The sequence below is a fragment of the Microtus ochrogaster genome, linkage group LG5 (assembly GCF_000317375.1).
Source record: "Microtus ochrogaster isolate Prairie Vole_2 linkage group LG5, MicOch1.0, whole genome shotgun sequence".
NCBI lineage: Eukaryota > Metazoa > Chordata > Mammalia > Rodentia > Cricetidae > Microtus > Microtus ochrogaster.
This window is the reverse complement of record NC_022031.1, coordinates 62,628,785-62,649,720: the sequence shown is the minus strand read 5'-3', so window position 1 is coordinate 62,649,720 and position 20,936 is coordinate 62,628,785. Positions and strand designations below refer to the sequence as shown.

At 43.8% G+C, this 20,936-nt stretch overlaps 1 protein-coding gene across 6 annotated transcripts in view; it reads right to left on the bottom strand.

Moving 5' to 3' along the window:
- The window catches only part of Runx1t1 (RUNX1 translocation partner 1), a 145,602-nt gene that overhangs the window by 119,123 nt on the left and 5,543 nt on the right, over positions 1 to 20,936 (bottom strand). Inside the window, exon 1 of one of the 6 annotated variants that reach the window (XM_026786664.1) lies at positions 18,416 to 18,661. The exons of 2 other annotated variants lie outside the window; for them this stretch is intronic. In XM_026786664.1, the coding sequence (XP_026642465.1) occupies positions 18,416 to 18,479 (64 nt within the window). In that variant the 5' untranslated portion in view covers positions 18,480 to 18,661. Of the gene's footprint in view, positions 1 to 18,141; positions 18,393 to 18,415; positions 18,662 to 20,936 lie in introns of those variants that run through there. 3 more of the 6 variants (XM_026786662.1, XM_026786663.1, XM_026786668.1) reach the window with 3 other exon arrangements.

Here is a 20,936-nt window from a genome sequence, read left to right as displayed (position 1 = left end):
CTTGCCACTTGGGAGAAGGGAGGGGAAGGGGAGGGAGGGGAGGGAGGAGAAAAGGAAGGAGGGAGAGAGAGAAAGGAGAAAGAAGAGAACAAGCTAGCTAATGTCTGGATTTGGAGTTTATTTTGTATCTCATACACCTAACATATTAAAAACTCTTCCCAGATGAAATGGCAATAAAGGGAACAACAGCAATTAACATTATGACTAATATGTTCAAACATTTGTGTACCTGCTCCGCGTTAAGTTACTATCACGCATCCATGACAGGAAAACTTCAAAATTTACCTTTATCTTTAATAATTTCTTTGTTCAATCCTCAGCCCTCAAATACACAAAACCTCTTCATGCGGTGGGGGCAAGGAGCACACACATCTACTAAGGAAAGTTTGAAAGCTGAGCTCCAGTAAGGGTAGAATGCCTCGAACAATTTGTAGCTCTACAAGAGTGTTATTAAAAAGGCTCAACGTGCTGTATTACCATGGAAATTGTGGAAAACATACATTCCCAAACAAATATTACTTTTTCTCAATGGTATGAAGTAATGAAAAGCACATGTTTAAATCTGCGATGTGTGCAGTAGTTCAAGCTGCAGCTAATAGAAAATACAGAAAGTGAACTCCGCTATATAAAGGATTCTTGTTACAGAAATATAATGTGAAAACCAGATGCAGACAGAAAACCTTAATCACAGATGGGAATGTAATCACTGGCATACAGAATACGTTTTTGATCAATCTTAACCATATGCTCAATGTATTTATTTTCTAAGGAATGCAATAACTTGAGAGAACCTTCTATTTGAATTCAGTTAACCTCATATTTATAATGCTTTTATCTTAGTCCCCCATCCCTTCAGTGTGTACACTGAGCCAAGGTTTTAAAAGGAAGAGCTGCTGGCCTTGGCAAATAACTCTTGTATCAGTTTATCTTTCAAAAATTTAATAGGATGTAAAGACTACACACATCCAAATCAGCCTCCGAAGAGATGAAGTGCAGCTGCCCGATACAGTACTGCTCAGTCACTGCCTAACCACGTGCTCGGGCGTCTTCCAGCCACATCTGAGGAAGTTGTTCTTTGAGAAAATAATATATGATTAATCAAAGAAGTGAACATTTACACACACTTCTTTTGTCTATCAACCTTGATTGGCAGAACGGTAACTTCTCTTGACTGAAAACATCTTCTAGACTAAAGGGCATACATTTATATGAAAAAAAAAAAAACCACAATTGACTTTTGGTTTATGAAAGCAGCCTACTGAAAGAAGACCTGACCTTACTGGATCCCCACATCTAGCAATGCTTGGTGTCCTCCTTGGGAGGTGCTCTTGCCATGCCCCTCAATCTGAAGAAGATGGCAGAACTCAGTGGCTCAACCTAGACCGCAGACTTTACTCAACCTCTAGCAGGATGCAACTGGACGCTGCGTTTCGCGGTGTCCCACGTCACAGGTCATGGGAACTGCGTTTCAGTGTCCTGGTTCCACAAGCTGCCTTGAGCCTCCGTGACAAGTGCTCATGCATATTCTCCCTCTTACTAGTCACTACCCACCTCCTGATCCACCCACAGACACACAGCCCTCAGCCCCCATCCTTACCTAATCAACCAAGACCCACAACGACCATTTTCAGCCTGCTCTCCAGCCATGGCTTCAGCGCATCCCTCTTGCCTGCCTCCAGACAGACACTCCATCCCTTCCTTCCAGCTGGTCTCCCTCCCTCAAGGCTCTGCTCACTGGCGGGGGCAGATCTCACTCCAGTATTCATCTCCAAAAGAGGTGTGAAGCCATGGGAGATCTGCCGCCCCCACCTCTCCCATCGTCGTAACATGGTTTCCTAATTGTCGTTGTTGTATCTGATACTACAGGACACGTTCCACTGGCTTCTTGATTATGCCTCGCTCCCCATTCCAAAGTTCTGAGAGGATTCCTACCTGTGTTTTTCTTGTCACCCAATCCTCAATATTTTATATTGCACTTGGAACATAAAAAAAAAATCCAGAATAAAAAATAAACCAATGAACCCATCTAATGAAGCTCCCTAGTGACCCAATTCATCACTTAAGACATTCATGAATCTTTTTCCTGGACAGCTATTGATCAAGTGACCTTTCTGTGTTTGTGAGATTGCCCTAGGACTGTCATCTCTATTAGACTTGGCTACCTTCTTCCTACTAGATGCCATGTGTATGTGCCTATTCCCATGAGTGCTGTACAGTCGGGGTCCAAGATAAGAATTACTCAGACCGCTAAGGCCATCACTGACTCCAACCCAGAACAGAACTCAGTTAGTGACAATTGGAACTCAGGGCCATACAGTCTGTGATGCTGAGTCTTAATAGATTGAGAGATGTCTAGAACATTCCCTTACTTTCTCTGTTTCATGGCAATGATATAAACATCCTCCTACCTCCCCAACATGCTCTCATCCCTGTAATTATTTTGCTTTATAATGGGTCTGCAAGAGTAGCTGGCTTCCTCCGCCCTAAAATCTCTAAAACAGTGAGCCAAAATATACCTTACCTACTGTGGGACAACGCTCTTGTACACTGTAAAGATTTGTCACTTGTATTGGTTTAATAAAATGCTGATTGGGCAGTAGCCAGGCAGGAAGTTTAGGTGGGGTGATCAGAATAGGAGAATTTTGGGAAAAGAAAAGGCTCAGTCTGCAGTCATCACCCAGATGCAAGAGGAAGCAGGATGAGAATGCCTCCCTGATAAAAGGTACCAAGCCACGTGGCTAACACAGACAAGAATTATGGGTTAATGGAAGATGTAAGAAGTGGTTAATAAGAAGCCTGAGCTACTAGACCAACCAGTTTATAATTAATGTAGACCTCTGTGTGTTTCTTTGGGACAGAAACTCTGTCAACAAATGGTGCCAATGTGGACAAATGCATCCATATAAAACCTGAGAGAGCTTGGGAAATAATTCAAGACACAGACATACACACAGAGTAAGCACAGTTTCTTGGTAGCAGCATTTTCTCGGGTGGGCTATTTGCTAGAGGCAAGCATGTCACATTTAAGAGAGGATTCCTGACTTAGTTTTAGCTGCAAAAACGTTGCAGCTCTTTTAAGAGGCCCCGCCACCAAACATTTAAATGATGTTGATGAATAGCCAACAACATGCTTCTTGGTAGTAGCAGGGACCTTGAAACTCCATACAGTTGTGGCAATATGGCTCACACCAGTACCTCTACCATGAAGCTAGACTCTCAGAAAGCTAAGGAATGGGGTGAATCCATCTGAAAAATTTATGGCTTTAATCCTAGCCATACTGTTTAGCAAATTAAAGACTCATGTGGTCAGAAAAAGAGAGATATACAGTAAAGACAGATTCAGATTAAAAACAAAACCTCTAAGTGGTTTATAGTGTGTTTTAAAATATACGTAAGCTTGAAAAAGAAGAGAAAAAGGATAAACTTCTTAAGAAAAAAGAGAGTAGTTGGGTGTGGTGGCACACACCTTTAATCCCAGCACTTGGGAGGCATAGGCAGGCGCAAATCTCTGTGGGGTCAAAGATAGCCTGGTCTACAGAGTGAGTTCTAGGACAGCCAAAGATACACAGAGAAACCCTGTCTCAAAAAAAAAATAAAATAAAATAAACAGAGTTTAAAATAAAGTCACATAAAGATGGAAACTATGCAAAGAATCTGGATACTATATGTTATTGTGCTCTCTTTGAATTGTTTGGTGGCTGAGGAAGGAGCACCAGTTGCTAAAAGACATTTGATTATAACTGCTGCTGGATTAATCCAACATATATATTTTGGAAATGCCCTGACTTCAATTTTAAGTCAAAAGATATGTTGCTTGGGAGGAGAGGTTTTGCTTTTGTTTCCACAGGAAATGAGAGGTTGTGGATTCATTCTGGGTTAAGAAAAATCATTTCTTTGATCAAAGAAGACCCCCTGAAAAAAACCTCTGATAGGAGCATATGGCCCAGATGATCCAACATTTCAGAGGACTTCTGTTGGAGTTTCCTCTGAGTTCTACATCCAGAACAACCTCAAGACTTCTGGTGGAGATAATCAAACCTCACAGAATATTCTAGTCAGGACTTGACCATAATCCTAAATTTTCTTTAGGTTCCCATAAGATCATCAGCACCACTAAGCTACAGGAAGTCACCTGGAAAACTATGCCCACATTCCCAAGAAATGGATTATGGATGTTTGTCTCTGTTTAGGGTGTTGGTTACAAGTTGTCATGGATTAATGGTCAGGAAACAAGCTAAACAAAGAAGATTAGATTCAGAGTTCTTGTTTTGAAAAGAAAAAAAAAGGAGGAAGAACTGTGGGACAATGGTCTTGTACTCTGTAAAGATTTGTCTCTTGTATTGATTTAATAAAATGCTGATTGACCTGTAGCCAGGCAAGGCTGGTGACCAGAACTGGAGAATTCTGGGAAGAAGAAAGGTTCAGTCTACAGTAGTCACCCAGACACAGTGGAAACAAGATGAGAATGCCTTGCTTATAAAAAGGTAGCAAGCCACATGGCTAACACAGACAAGAATTATGGGTTAATATAAGATGTAAGAATTAATTAATCAGAAGCCTGAAATAACAGACCAACCAGTTTATAATTAATGTAGATTTCTATGTGGTTTTTTGTGAATGAACGGCTGGGGGACCGGGCAGAACAGAAGCCTCTGTCTTCATTTACCTGCTTTAAGTTGCTTCTCCTGGCTGTTTGTCACCGTAACAAAAGAGTAGCCCGACGTGAAAGGCATACGCTTAGTGCAGCAAGCTTTAGGCGTAAGTCTCTCAGTTGAGTTTGTTAAGAAAAAAGATCTCCTCAGATCTTTACGCCTTCCTACCTTACATTGGTACAGCACACTCATCTCAAGAATGTTAGTTACTTTATGAGTATGGTCAGTTGCTTTTCCAGGCAAAAGAAAAGGGGAGGGGTCAGCACTGACAAGATGTCTCATCTCATCCTCGCACCGTCATTGCCTGCCCTCCAGACTTTGTATACACAGACGCATGACCAGATCCTAACATCACCTCAGGAATGGTTTCCCAGCCCCGGGGATTCTTCTCACCCCGCCATTCCCATCATTCTACCATTGGTTGCTGTCTTCATTGCATTGATCACGGTATGGACACACCTTACTGTCTTTTTATGAACTGTCTCCCTCTTATTGATTTGCACGTTATCCTATCCCCCATACGAGCCTTTACACTTAGCGCACAGCGGTAATCCAGAAAGGGCCAAGCTAAAGTAGTATCACAGCAGCCCAATTCAGCTCTTGGGATTTTCACAAACCTTTATTGGCCATGTGATCTTCCTGTGATCTTCCAATCACCATAATGCTCTACCTTTATCAGGCTTGACCACGTTCTTCCTGCCAGACGCTATGTATAAGAACCCTACCCCACCTGTAAGCTCAGAATTCAGCATGATAGTTCTGACCATTAAAACTGAAGCAAAAGGTCTTTCTTTAAACTGACCTGCTAAAATCACATTTCTTCTTTCTGAAAGTTACTACTGTACTAACAATAGGATCAGCACCATTACCATCAGTTAAACAATTAAACTGCAACAGCTATTAGGATGCAGGTAAATACTTCGAAATAACAAAGAAAACAATACTGTTAATGAATGCATTGTGATTTCTTTTCTCTCCTATAATTTCATCTGTGAAAGACTGTCTCTAGAGCATAAAAGAAGAGAGAAACAATTATTCTCAAAGACTGTTTTTTTTTTTTCAAATAAAGGTACCTTGTCCAGGCTGGCAACTTTCACATAAAAGAAAAAGGATAGTCTGGAAGCTTCTGCACCTGGCACCGATGGTACCGCTGTCAAGATTCTACAGCCTCCTGGCTGCAAGCATGGCCTCGACACAGGTACCCCTCATTATCTTTTCTAACAAAATCCTAAATCTCTCTCCACCCTCATTCCCTTTTGCTTTCTGTCCCAGAAACTTGCAACTGTGGGGTATATTTAAACCCTAAACAGCAACTTTTCCAAAAGTACTGAAGAGTCTTGTTGGTATAATTCTCACCAGCAGTCTGTATGCCTTCCCCCATTTACCAGGCTGTTTCTAACTGGTGAGATTTAAAGGCCTCCAGGAGAGTGGTAATAAGCCCTGAGACACTGATGATGTCTTAAAGCAAGAAATCAGAACTTGTCTGTCCATCATCACACCATAAAGGGTCATGGGAAGATGGCCCAGTGAGGTTGCTCCCATCTGACAGTAGAGAGAAGAGAACTGTCACTCCGCTGGCTTACTCCTTTGGCATTTATATCAGTTTAGGACCTGGGCCCATGGTATGTTACTGTTTACTCCTGCAGGTCTTCCTTCCTCAATTAGCCCTCTCTGGAAAAGAAAGCCCTCACAGATACGCCCAAAAGTCTCCCTCATTAATGCACTAGGCATCTCTTAATCCAGTCAGGCTGACAGAATTAAGCATCCCAGGGGGTGTTGTACTTTTAGGCACTGTTACAATATACAAGCCAAAATACAGTTGCAATAAATTGAGCATTTAAAGAGAGAACACAATAAAAAAAAAAGGGGGGGGGGACCAAGGTGGAAAGAGATGGAGCAAGCAAACAAAAGACATGCTGTTGAAACAAAAGTTTGCTCTTCAGTTTTAGCCATTAAATGTTTCCAGAGAACTTTAAGTAAATAACTTAAGCTCAATGTGTGAAATTTTTCACTATATAACAAAGCATCAAAAGGACCCCAGCTGTTCCATCCATACTCCTATGCTGAAGGAGCCTGGAAACCAGCTAAATCTGCCAGGAGAGAAGTCATAGATGAGAAAGCTTCAGCAAAGGCTGAGGAGATGGTAAAGTGGACCTAATCCCTTCCCTCAGAAAGCACCCAAGAGGTCCAGGTACAAATACACAGAGTCACCAGGGCCTAAGAAAAGGCAGAAAGAGAAAGGCTGAGCTTCAGCCAGGCACATGCCCCTATTCCCAAAGCCAAGCTGAGCCATTCAGTATTTCCCAAATGAAGGTAGGACCACAAAGAGAAGCCACATTGGCAGCTGCTAGAAAAGGGGGATTGACAACTCCATAGTTGGAAAGCCCAGAACAGCAACCACATGACATGGTCATGCTGTGCAGCTCATTCTTGTCAACCTTTCCATGTCCTTTGAGGCTATACTATTATGGTCTGGATGAGAACTGCTTCTTAAGGGAAAGAAAGTAACAGAACCCTTGTGAGCCAGGCCTCCTGTCTGGAGCACTCAACTGCTCTGGCAGGGACGGGACAATGGGCAACTTCCTGGGCCAGGGAGCCTCAGGCTCACACTGCAGCCCCTTATTCTGCCACAAACCATATACTAAAAGCTTGGCACCTAAACACCTGCTTCTCAGACCAAGAATGCCTGGACCTCCCTTTCTGAAAGCAACAATGCTGTCAGCTTCTTGCACATCTGCTACAAGTAGAATTGCATGCAATTTTTGAGCGTATGTAGTGAGCACATTCATTCTTCGGCTCCTTGCCCTTTTCATTTAACAGTGTATCTCAAAAATGATTCTTTACCAATAACATAATTTGGCCTTTTAAAACAGAATTATTTTTTAGTTCGAGGTCAATCCGGTCTACAGAGTGAGTTCCAGGACAGCCAGAGAGCCAGATATACTGAGAGAGAGAGAGAGAGACAGAGACAGAGAGAGAGAGACAGAGAGACAGAGAGAGAGAGACAGAGAGACAGAGAGAGAGAGACAGAGAGAACAAAAAAGGGATTGCTTCATGGTGAAATTTTGGGGTATTTTAACTGTGAAAATTAATTTTTATCAAGCATAATTAATAATTAAATAAAAATTCATCAAAAGCCAATTCTGATGGATCTGATTAAAGCCCAAAAGTAAAGATAAATAGGGTTTTTTAATATTAAGTGACTTTACAAAAAGCAAAGCAAAGTCTTGGCATGATGTGATATTTTGTAAAGGAAAAAAAGGGTTTTATTATCTCACACAATGCATATGTATGAAGTATAGTGTGTTATAGGTCCCTTTACACTCAGGATGATCTTAAGCATGATTAGAAAAATTCCAAATTTTTGGAATAATTGTGGCACTCATAGGTCCAGTTAGGAAAATGGTATCCCTCTTACAAGACCAGAAGTGTGGCTTTAGCATGTATACTTTTTATTAAAAATACAACCAATTAAAAATCTGAAATACAGCATGATAAAATATGTATTTCTCAAATTAGTGTACTGGATAAATACAATTATTAAGGAAAGAAACAACAAGGGAAAGTATGTGGTATACATAAGTGCAGACTGATGACCCAGACCAAATAATAATAATAATATTAATAAAATTCTCAGAAGATACCCTAAAACTCCTGTGCTCTATGTTTAATGGGACTACAGAACTGACATGTTTGCTAAGTTACACTTTACTGACAAGTTACATGAAAGTTTTTCAGGCCCTGGCAGCCATGCCGATTGGGAAGAAACGGCTGGATAAAAAACACTGTCCAAATACAATACACCTTATTGGGACAATTCACGGCAGCTACCTGCATATCTCAAGCTTTATGAAACAATATGATCTTAAGAGTTTTATTCTGAAATTTACATTCACAGAAAGGGTTTGTGACTGACATCTTTGAGACAGGCTACGTGTGCTAGGCTCACAAGAGTGAGCCACCATGTCTGGCTCATACACCGCTTTAATGTTGATGCTGTGTCTTCTGACACAAAAGTCTCTTAAATGGAGAAATTATGCAGAGTGATTTCATAATAAATGTGTAATGTTTATTACTGTCTTTCAGCATATCAAAAAAAAACCTACTCTACCTTTCCGAGGCCTTCCTTCATTTTAAAATAAAAACCATGGTTTCACACATGATACTATATTACTATTACAATCTGATGATTGTAAAACTATAAAAACATTAATTTCTATTCTAGCAACAATATTTTAGCACATATTTGTTCTTGCTTAAAGAAGACCTGAAAAGCATTATTGCACAGAAATATATTTGCTCTACTTACAATCCAGGGCACATTAGAGATGGTCCAAACACCTCATAGGAAAACTATTCTTCTCTTGCTCCCAAAACCACAGAGCCTGGAATCTGATGAGTGTCCATTTCCAAGGATAGTCCCTGCTCCCATCAACGGCCGGTCAACTTCACCCTGACCTTTCTACTGCCTCGCCACCATGCGAGCTAAAAGAAGTTATACACACTACCTTGCAACCAAATCTCAATGTTTACAAGACATAAACATGAAAACCAGAGGTGGTGTTTGCAGACTGGGGGACTAAGGCCTAAGCACTTCCTACTCTCGCACGTATCCAGAGCGTATCTCCAGGTGGATAGGTCGGTCACAACCATCTGAAAGAATTTCAGGGAGCCAAATCCATGAGGAGAGAGACAAGTCCCAAAGAGGTCAGGAGAGGCCCGTGTAACCACGCCTACCACTGGGTAGTGCTGTCCCTGACCCCACAGGTAGCTGAAGCCTTGAGAATCCTGTGGGCTGAAGTACCTAAATAACCATGTCTGAGGCTGGAACTCTATGAGTCTGCAGCAGAGCAGGGAGGCACAGAGCAGGGGGGCGGGGGCTTCTCTTTAAACAAACCCAAAGTAATTCCCAAGTTCTGGCAGGCTACATGCACTGGGCAGTCATTCTGCTTGTTACCCTCCCCCTCTACGGATTCTCCCTAATAAATCCATGCTCTGATTACTTTTTCTTGGAAATGTCTCTTGTATTTCCCGTCCTAATAACCCAATCATGGCCACCCTTCTGGAGTACCTACGATCTAAACTGCTAAAACAAGGGGATGGAGATGGAACCCACTGGGGAAAATGCTGGCCTAATATGCACAAAACCCTGGATTCAATCCCCAGCCTAGAAAGCAAAGTAAAGAGCCACAGTAAATGAACTGGTACAAGCACACTGCTTGGTCTTGGCCTCCACACCCTTCCTACCTTCTACGGCATGAGACCCATCACAGCAGAGCCAACTCCAGAGGAACAGCTTCCATGAGGTTCATGTCCCCTGGGATATCTTTTTTACATTGGCTTTAGATTTGCTTCATGGTGGTGCCTATTCTACAAAAGAAGTTCAACTAGAAAAACACCCCTCATTTATTATACAATTTTAACTATTCTGGCCTTATGGTAAGAAAGGAATGCAAGACCCCAAACCCAAGCAGGAACCCTCCATGCTACTTCCCAAAGAAGAAGTTGCCCACATCAAGTGTTTTATCTGCAGGCCACAAATGGGCTTTTGTTCTTACTGTGCACTCTTTACCTTTTGTGCATCCATTGGCTAGGGAGTTTCCTACTTTCTCCCCCTCTCTCCCCAGTATTCTAACCTTGTACAGACCTACTGACCAACACCAACAACCAGGTCCTAAAAACTCCTTCCTGTCTCTAGAGAAGCTTAGATGTCAACTTGGTAATGAGACTGGAGGGAGATGGCTCGGCAGCTAAGACCACTTTGTGCTCTTCCAGAGAACCAGAACTTGGCTCCTAATACCCACATGGGGTTTGCTTACAACTACTTGTAACTCCAGCCCCAAGGGATCCAAAACCCCTTTTTAACCTTTGTGGGTACACAGACACTTGCAGCACACACTCACACAGACACGTGCACAGAGAGACAGACAAACACACACACACACACACACACAGAGAGAGAGAGAGAGAGAGAGAGAGAGAGAGAGAGAGAGAGAGAGAGAATAAAAATAAACCCCACTTATCGCACCATTTAGTTAGTAATCTGGTATACTGTTGTAACTACCAAAACTGTTCCAAAAGGTCTGCTACTCAGTGGGGCCCCCACCCACCACCTGCCTTAGGTCTCTTCCCAGCAGCCTGCCTCACACCTGGCACAAATTACCCGTTGACTTTAGATTTCTTTGCAGGAATACATGCTTCATTTTTCACTGGTCAGGCTAGAAAGTGTCTCTACCAGGGTTACGCAACTAGTACGTGACTCCTGAGAAAGCCACCACGAGTTTCACGGGGCCGCCTCTCTCCTCTCTTGCTGCTCTTCACTTCCATTCTCTCTAGTATCTTCTGCCTACTCCCCTGTGGCCGACTGAATGCTTAACTGGGACTGTCAATCAATGGACACTCATCACATTTCTTTTCCCTTTCCACCTTCACTGACCGGCCCCCCTCCCCCACCTCACCGCGCTTAAACCGAAGAATACAAAGTCACTGCCTATATACCGCTAGCCATGAGAGGTCAGATGAGGGTCTCCTTTCCAAATAATTCCAGCTAGAAATGAGAACGCCCAGGGGAGAGGGTGAGCCAACGGGGTCTGGGGAAGTATACAGGACAGTACCTGACACACCCTGGGAGCTACAGAATTGTAATAATTCTAATAATAAATGCCCCAGCCCCACTGCTATCTGCCATCCTTTCCTGTTGTGTTTGCTCATCACAGTGTGTATAATGTATGTGTGGACTTGGAAAATAAACTAGCAGCCTTTCAGAATCAACCACACCTTCCTCCATCTTGTGACCAGAGGAAGGGATGGAGAACGTCCACATGGACCAACCAACCAGGCCGACGAACAAACTTCCCCAGACTACACCTAAAGCACAGCTAGCACCGAGTCCCAGGCGGAAAGCGATCTGAATATTCTCCGCAGGATGCCATCTCCCTGGCATCATTACTGGTGCAGGTCCTCTTGGGGACCACCATCTGTCTACTTGTCTACAGCTTTAGGATTCAATCCTCGTCAGTGTTACTAGGTGAATTCCTCTAACAGGTCCAGCGAGAGTCCTACCAAAGACAGCTCACAACTGCCTCCACCTGGCCACACATCTCTCCTTCCTTTCCTGTCATCCTTGTATTTCCAGCTCTTCAACTTCTTTGCAATCTTCCTTGACATCTCTTGGGAATATTTTATCTAATACATCTTAGATACTATACAACCCAATGGACGCAAGCTGTAATGAAGAACTCTCTGAGTCTCTACTTATAAACATTTTCCTTTATGGCAAAGAATTTCCATTTAGCTTCACACTGAACTTTGAACATGAGTTTAAAAAGATATTCTGTGACCTATGAAGTAAGAGGGATTCCCATGGGTTCCATCTCTAATGAAGATTGAAAATTGGCACTATTCTCAAGCCCCGCCAGCCAAAGAACTCCTTAGCAAATAGTAAAAGTTTCCTGGATGACAATAAAGTGTTCATCTTGATCAAACCAAACACATGCAATCACTCCTGCTTGTCAAAGAAATCCAGCCCTGCTTCATGAAGCGATTTCAGAAATTGCGAAACTGAAGACAAACTTCTAGTGTCTGTACATTAGTCTCTATTGATTTTACAAACAAGAAACAAATACAAAGTCAGGGTGCTGATGGCAACAACTAAATTTTTAAATTCTTTATACAAAGCATTTGGTCAAGTTCTCAGGTTTCTTTTAAGTCCTGATTTTGGTCACATGTCAATGAACTGCTCATTTAAACGAGTTGTTATCAGTTCTGGCCCACAATGCTATTTAAAGAGGGCATGTTCTACACTCCCAGGTAACTCCAGACTTTGAGACCATGGGTGACAGTGAATGTTCACTAATGACACCCAATCTCCACTCCCTCTCTCCCACAGCCTTGCATGAGGCCGCAGTCTTGCCCAGCGACTCTGAAGGAATACCATAAAACCTATTTCCCTTTAACAGAAGTCCCTTCTTACAGCATAAACAGATCCATTCTCCCATCACTGTCCCTGAAAGACATGAGCAATGGCTTACACTTCACACAGTCACCTAAGGTTCAGGATGGCTCTTCCCAGTGCCTTTTCTCCTCATACAGAGGGGTGGAGAACCAGTAAAGCCCTACCAGTAATGCCCTAACCTAGCAACATGAAGATAAACATCGTGCCCCAAACTCATTGTCAACAATACACACTATGCTTGTAAGAAAATCCCCAAGTCTATTCCTGTTATCTATTAGATATTCACATAGAAGACACTCTCATCTTGCTTCTGAGGAACTCACCTGAAAACTGAGAGATAACTTAAGCTACCAAGGAAGCCAGTGAGTGAACCGGAAGGACATAACACTTTACCTCTCTGGACGGTACATATCCATACCAGGCCTTCTTTCTATAATGTGGAGCCATAGCCCATGCACCCAGTTACAATCTAAACTTCTCTAGAGTAAGAGATGCTATAAAATCCTTTTCTCCTAGCTGGGTGTGGCATAAGCCTGAAGCCAATCCCAAGTCTTAAGAAGCTAAGGCAGCAAGAACTGAGTTGCAGGCCAACCTAGGCTACATATACATCAGCCTGAGCTCCAGAGAGGGCTGCCTTACCCAGAAAACAACAACAAAGAGCAACTCCCCCTTCCTCTCAACTGTCAGATAAAAAAAAAAAAATCTTACGATGACAGAACAAGAGATCAAGATATACAAGAGTCCACTTGTGTGGGAAAACCTGGGGACTCTGGGTAAAAATCTGTCCCAGGATGCTAGATGGATCAGAAAAGGGACTGGATATCAGTTTATGGGCTCAGTGCAGGATGAACTCCTCAGGGGTGGATGACTGACATCAGATTTAGGAAGATGGAGATAGACACACTGATACATATTAGGCAGTATCCAGGGATATGCTAGTCCAGCTGCCCCTGCAGAGCATGACTCAAAGGTGGATTAAGTAAAGACACAGGGATTCAGAGAATAAGTCCTAAATAGGAGAACTCAGGCACAAAGTAGGTCAGTTTGGGGAAGACAAGAAACCTCAGTTTTAAAAATTGTTAAAGCTGAGCATAGTACAGTATGCCTTTAATCTAAACCCATGGGAGGCAGAGGCAGGCAGATCTCTGTGAGTTCAAGACCAGCTTGGTCTACAGAGTGAGTTCCAGTACAGCCAGGGATACATAGTAAGACCCTAAGAAAACACTAAATAAAGAATTAGGTAATTAAAGTCAGTGAAACTTTGGTCAAACGTAAAGCCAGGATAGCAGCTGTGGCTAGTCTGAGCCGTGGGTGGGAGTTCCTTACAGGACGAGAGTGAGATGTCAGTTCATCATTCCCCTGAAGACTATGAGGAAAACGTACGTGAAGTTAGGACCAAGATCACAGCAAGCGAGTCTCTATCGGCTGCTGATCATTTACCTTTCCCCCAAGACAACTGTGTGTGTGGCAGTTCCTGGAACCCCAGAGCACACTCGGAAGTTGTCTGTACCCCAGAGATTAGAAGATGAATGAAGCCAGTCCATCACTTTCCCCAAGGCACCGACGGTGTTTGGAGAGAGGAGACCCACTGGGAACGTACATTCCTGTCCTTCACATCCCTCTTGCACAGCATGGCCACTCTAAACGCCTTCTTCGTTCACACTAACAGTGATTTGTCTGGAGACTGCGGTCAATACAACATCTACAGAAACTAATGACTATCGTTCCTTCATGAGCTATGAGTTATAGTACACAAGATGTCATAAGTTGAAACTACAATGTAGGTATTCCACATCCAGTCTGTGTGATGTCAGGGGTACAGGGATGCACTGTGGAACTTTACCAGGGGTTCTGATATAAGAGATTAGACATTATACCCTAATTCTGAAGACCCAGGAAACTTGTCCCTCCTGGGGCACATAAAATACGATGGCTTCAGCATGGATCATCGTAAGTGATGGTGCTGCGTTTGTGAATAGTTTTTTTTGAATGATATGTGATTTAGCTTTCTCTCTCTCTCTCTCCTCTCTCTCCTCTCTCTCTCTCTCTCTCTCTCTCTCTCTCTCTCTCTCTCTCTCTCCCTCTCTCTGTCTCCTCCACCCCTCTTTCTCTCTCTCTGGGGAGAGGGTTTGTGAGACAGTTACCTGTAGCTCAGGCTAGCCTCAAACTTACTATGTAGCCCAGGATGACTTTGAACTCTTAATCCCTCTCCTTCCCCTCCCAAGTGCTGAGATTATAGGTGTAAGCCACCATGGCTGTGGCTCTTTCCTTGAAAACGGCAAAACACATGCAGCAAAGAATACACCCAGGTGATATCAAACTTACTTAACGACATGCCAGAATGCCAGAGTACCGGACTGTTCATTGCGTTTTGGGTTGGAAAAAAAAAAAAAAAAACACTCCTTAAGAGCGGTATTGTTTGTCTGATTGCATACGCATAATCGTTCATCCAATAACACATCCAGTTGTCTTCTCCAACCACTTCTCATTGCAAACTGATGTTGCAAGAGAAACACTACATTTATAAATCAGCACGTTCATGCGTCATCTTCAGTATCTGCTCTCCCCTTTCTCCTTTCCTGAGCTGTTCCGAGTTTACCTGTGAAGAATGTATCTACCAACTCAAGTGTGGAGCCACAAGCTCCACAGCTAATTGAGCCTGGGCAGTGATCAGGGCTCACCCTGGACAAATGACTTTAGCCACAAGTCAAACCAAGTGCAATCAATGATTGAATCAATAGCCGACCTATGTACATATCTGCTTACCACCGCACATTTCTGTGCCTGCCTGTGTTCCATGTAATGTCACCACTCACATTCTTATTATATGGATGAAGAATTTTTCATTATGATTATTTTAAATACATTCTGGAGGTTTTTTTTTTAATTAATACCAGATGAGTTAAAGAACACGTCTTTCCTAGAAATGTCACCAGTAAAATGCATCCAATTTTTCCTCTAATGTGGGCCATAAAACTTATTTGATTAGCAGGACTATAGCGGCCAAAGCCTTTGTATGCAGGCACTCAAGCATAATTTAATCATTTATTTAAGCATGAAAAAAAAAGGATTTGAAAGCCCTGTTAGGTAAAATATCCCCTGATTAGTTTAAACTTACATTTGAAGGTGTATTAAAGGTGAAAACATTACAGACTGCTCAGTATGCAGCGAAATCGCGTTAACCACCTCACGGGAGTCGCCAGTCAGTAAAAAACTGTAGTGTTGGAGAAAGTCAGGGAGAGTACCTCATTTTTAATAAACATAGTTTACAAGCTTGTTTAAAGATAAATTTTGTTTTGTGCAATGCCTCTTTATAGTAGCAGGACTTTCACCTATGAAAACCTCTTTTCCTAGCCAAACGCGATGAGTCGTTAATTGCTAACACCATTTATCTGCAGAGGGAAGGCAGAGCAAATGGAAATGCAGCTAGGCAGGGGACTGTCAGAATAGAAAATTGTTTTTTTATTTTTATTTTTTTTGTTTTGTTTTTAAATAACCCACTCGCATTAACAAAAGGCTGCACTGACTTCCAAATTATAGGTTGTTATTTTTAGTGGAAGTAGCTCAATATTCATATTGGAGCAGATGCAGCCGTTCAACAAAACGGCTCTTCAAATCCTGCACAAATGGAAAACAGGGAAACTGATCGCATTTTCTCTTATCACTTCCCTTTCTGAACTGACACCTTTAGCCTTCTGGAAATTCACACATGGCTCTCATCTCCACAGCACCTGCTGATCAAATGGAAACCTAACATTTTCATGGAAATGGCCTAAAAGACACTTCTGTTCTAAAACACTGCAAAGGGCATGGTTCCCTGCGTGAGGGCAGCAGTCACTGTGTGCTCTGTATAAGTCGTGGTCATCTGGCTTTTTAAAAGCTATGTTCGGACTCTGTGGCTTCATCCCATATCTACTTTTGATGTGGTTCAAATTTCTTGGACTCAGTGTCTACCTAATACTTAATTTGATTGTGTATTATATGCATGGTGTGCAAAATGCCAAGTGTGTAAATGCCAGATGACATAAGAAGGCAGCAAATTATATTTTGTCAACATCTGCTTGGAATCCATATATATATATATATCCGTATCACTGTCTAGGCACACGCATGAGCCTGAGGGAGTCACATCCCTGCCGTTTCCTGTTTCACCCACCAAGAGAAACTGCGGGAGAAGTCAGAGTCAGGCCCTGTGTCTGGAGAAACTGTAAACAGTGCTTTTCTAAGATGCAGACTTAGCTGTGAACCCTGGACTGGAACACAATGGCTATCACCCAATCACAAGCCGGTCACTACTATAATTATTTCCAGGGAGGGTAAATGGGACTCTTGTAAAATACTCAAGATTGCTGACTAGCTTGCTTCCCCAGATGTTCAAATAAACATACTTTTCTACATCATATTCAATTCTTGGGAAATGATTGATATTCCCAAGACATGTTATCTGACAGTTCCTTAACCAAAAATGTGCTGCTTCTTCTGAGGGAGGGCAGGTTGGCCTTCCCCCTTCTGGCTGGCTGATAAGGTAACCTGAAGGCAGAGAGGACCTGCAGTAATCTGTGTGCCACTCTGACCAGTTGGTCTGTGCATTTCCATGTTTTGCCCTGCTCACTGAGGCAACAGTAAACCTGAAATGTCAATATGTTCAGTCAATGGAAGTAAAATAATGGGACTTATTGTCTTCCCCGATCGATCTGCCACTGTCAACAAGGAAACATGCCTCTCTGGCTTTAAACAAATTTTAATTAGGCTTTTAGTTACTAGCCCATATCTAGGTACTTATGAAAACACCTATATCAACTGTGTGTAGGAGGCAAAAGCAATCATTTTGCCTACTTTTATTCATTTTTAAAAACCTTCTAAAGTTTATGTGATTTTTAAAAAAAAATGTAATTCATGAGTCAAGTGACAACTTGCTTCTTTTTTTTTCCCCCACACTGATTTCAAGCAAAAGATGTCATGGTTCAAATACAAAATATAATCTCTCGGTTACACCTAGAGTGATGCTCAACCTTCGAGCCAGAGCTGCACCACAATCTGCCATCCTCCTCCTTCCATATTAAAAGTGATCTCCAAAGGCTTTTCACACCCCTTCCAGGACCAAAGCATCAATTCATCACCTGCTCAAAACAAGGCACTGGAAAGCAAATCCAGATGAACCACCCCCAAAGCCCCTGCGCTTCCCTCACTACATCAACCCTTAAGGAGAAACGGTGAGAAGGCACCTTCAAAATAAGGCAGGTGCAGAAGTCTGGAAAAGCAAGCATATAGGGAATAAAACATTGCAAGTCGTTCAAATCGCACCTAAGTTCCCTGGTCCTTCCTCCTTTTACCAAGAGAGACCCTGTCACCTCAAAATCAAAATAAAATAGAGCTAATCAACTTGGTAAGAGTTCTTCCTCTCTCTTCTGCATCTGAGGGTTCCATCGTCCGATCAACAAATAATCTATTGTTCCCCCTTTATCGAGGCTCTTTAAACCTATTCAGGCTGGCAACACTAAACCCAATTAAAGATAAGGCCCTCCGTAATCTCACCTCCGTGAGTGCCCCGTCTTGATAGCTGAGGTGATGGGAGATAGCGTGGAGGCCAGGGCCGCTGCCTCCTCCTCAACACCGCACAACAAAAGGCAGATCCTCTCCCTCTCTCTCTCTGTAATCTTTAAATGTAAATTCCCTCTGGCAGCTAAGAGGAGAGCCCGATAACAGGTTACATCTTCACTTCCCTGGCTCTTATCTGCTCCAGATCGTTGGGGGGCCGCCCCCACGCCGCGCCCCGCCCCGCCGCCCCCAGCCCGGCCGCGGAGATTACCTTCCGGCGGCGAGCGCGCGAGGCGGCCGGCCGCGCGGCCCCCACACCGCCGCTTTGTATTCATTAAACACACATCGGAGCTTATCAGAAGTAAAGGGCTGGTCGGGATGGCACATTGTGTGTGAGTGAGTGTGTGCGCGCGGGAGGGAGAGGAGAGGAGCCAACGTGCATCAGGGTGATTACAATATCAGCAGGGCCCAGATGGAGGCAGGAAAATAAACAGAGGGTGCGTGCGAGACGGAGGGGAGCGGGAGGAAAAGTGGGAGAGAGAGAGAGAGAGAGAGAGAGAGAGAGAGAGAGAGAGAGAGAGAGAGAGCTGAGATGCTGGCAGGAGGAGAGACAGGGAAGGGATTCAGGGGCGGGGACCGGCCTGGGATGGGGTCTGAGCGTGAGGACAGCTACCCAGAGAGGCTGGGAGGTGGTGGCAATTAGGGCTGCCGGGTAACCTGCGCCCCCGAATCAGCCCCACCTCCCAAATATTTGGATTTGCCAGCCCTGTGGCTCCACTAACATTAGAGGTCTGTCAAGGTCAACGGGATCAAGAGCTCTCTGGGTAGTTTTGACAGGGACACCTTCACCACCTCACTTCTATCCAAAGACACTTAATTTGCAAAACAAATCTACTGTGCCCACACAATAGTTTTGCAGTCTGCCAGGACGAGGTCCTGTGGCAGCTTCCTCTGTTGACCCTCAGATACTAAAACCCAGCCCCCACCCACCCCCACACACAGAGATACAGGGAGATACAAAAAGAGTCTCCCCACCACCACCATTCCCCCCCACCCTACACACGCACCTCCCCTTTAAAGCTTTGAATGTGTCCAGGAAGAAGATTCAGGGCAGCCAGCATCCTTGTGATAAAGAGGATCACTTGTGATTGGTGGCTACAGGTGACTCAGACACCTGCTCCACCTCCAGAAGTCCTGTTGGGGTAGGAGCTTCCTTCTGTGTACCTCTGAGAGTCTGGGAGGTGGGAATTTGAAATTGAGGCAATCAATCTTGGCTTGAGCTGCCTTGCAGCTCTTTACCCACCCAGAGCCTGAGAATCAATCAGAACAAGCAGGGGCCGGTACTCTGTCAGCCGACCAGAGTTCATCCTCCTCGGCCCCAGCAGGGTCAGGAGGGGGGATACACCTGAGTAGTCCCTAGGGAGCCCCTTTTCACTTTTAAATGCACCCATCAGACAATCTGAACGCCTGATCAGATCCTTAATGGAAGGCGGACTACACAGCAAAGGAGGTCTTCTCATTGGGGGAAGGGGAGTGCTGGGCTGTGGTGTGTTTCTAGGCGCTGAAGCTTGGTTAAGCCTTTCCTGCACTATGGAGAGTGAGATCAATAAACCACACACTGGCATGGCCCCCACTGCAGACACAACTGCTGGGCAACTTGGGGCCATCAAATAGCCAGTACCAGGGGAGTCAGTAGAAGGCGACATCACGCGCCTAAGAGCTTGAGACAGAAGAGGCAGAGACAGACTTTAGCAGGGGCTTTGTTTCATCAAGTGCCTTGCAGATCACCTAGCCTAGAACAACAAAACTGGTCTTCTGTGAAATGGACGCCCTACACACACACACACACACACACACACACACACACACACACACACACGCTCATGCCCCCAGCCCAAAAAAAGAACCAACGGAAATTCGATAGGTAACACCAAGTAAAGAAAGCTGAGCAGCATAGTGGGGGGGGGGGGATGTGTGAAAATCTCGTCATAGAATGAATGCCAGATAAAAGGGGTGCTGCCACAATCCCCCAGTAATCCAATAATGCGGAAAGCCTCTCAGTATCACTGCACAAGAACCAGGTACTATTTCTCCATAAATCTTCAGAAAGGGACCAGGTTCAGGAGTTAGGGAAGGGTGGTGGGGCAGGAAGTAAACCACTTGGCAGTGAGCTCTGCACGGGTGGAAATCTGTCATCCCTGCATGTTTTCAAGTGAATAATAGATCTCCGGAATATCCCTTTAGCTCCTGTAAAAGGGATCCTTTCACTTCTTCTCTCCCGGTGATGGAAAGCTGCATTTCCAGAAGCCAGTGGCAGCCCCTGTAGTTAGATCAGTCTGGGCACAAGCAGTGAATAAACACCTTAAAATCCAAGGCAACTCAGGGAAGGGGTGGGGGTGGGGGGATACGACATACAGATGCTCACTCATTTCCCCTGTTACATTCTCTGTTACAATGTGCTAACCAAGATGCACTTGGTGCATACACACAGAAATGTCATAATGAAACCCCTTATCCTGTGCAATTAATACATACATACAAATGAAAAAAGCTCTGGTACCATAACCTTTAACCTCAGAACAGATATGAATTTCTCTAAACGGTATCCCAGAGACTAGGCACAAGGAAAACACCAGAGTAGCTAATGCATTGATGTTCTTGTTTTGTGAAAGTACGGTGTTACTCTTCTGTGTGCTGACTTCGGGCTCCACTGTGCTTCCAAAGCTTTCAATTAAACACAGAGAGAGAGAGAGAGAGAGAGAGAGAGAGAGAGAGAGAGAGAGAGAGAGAGA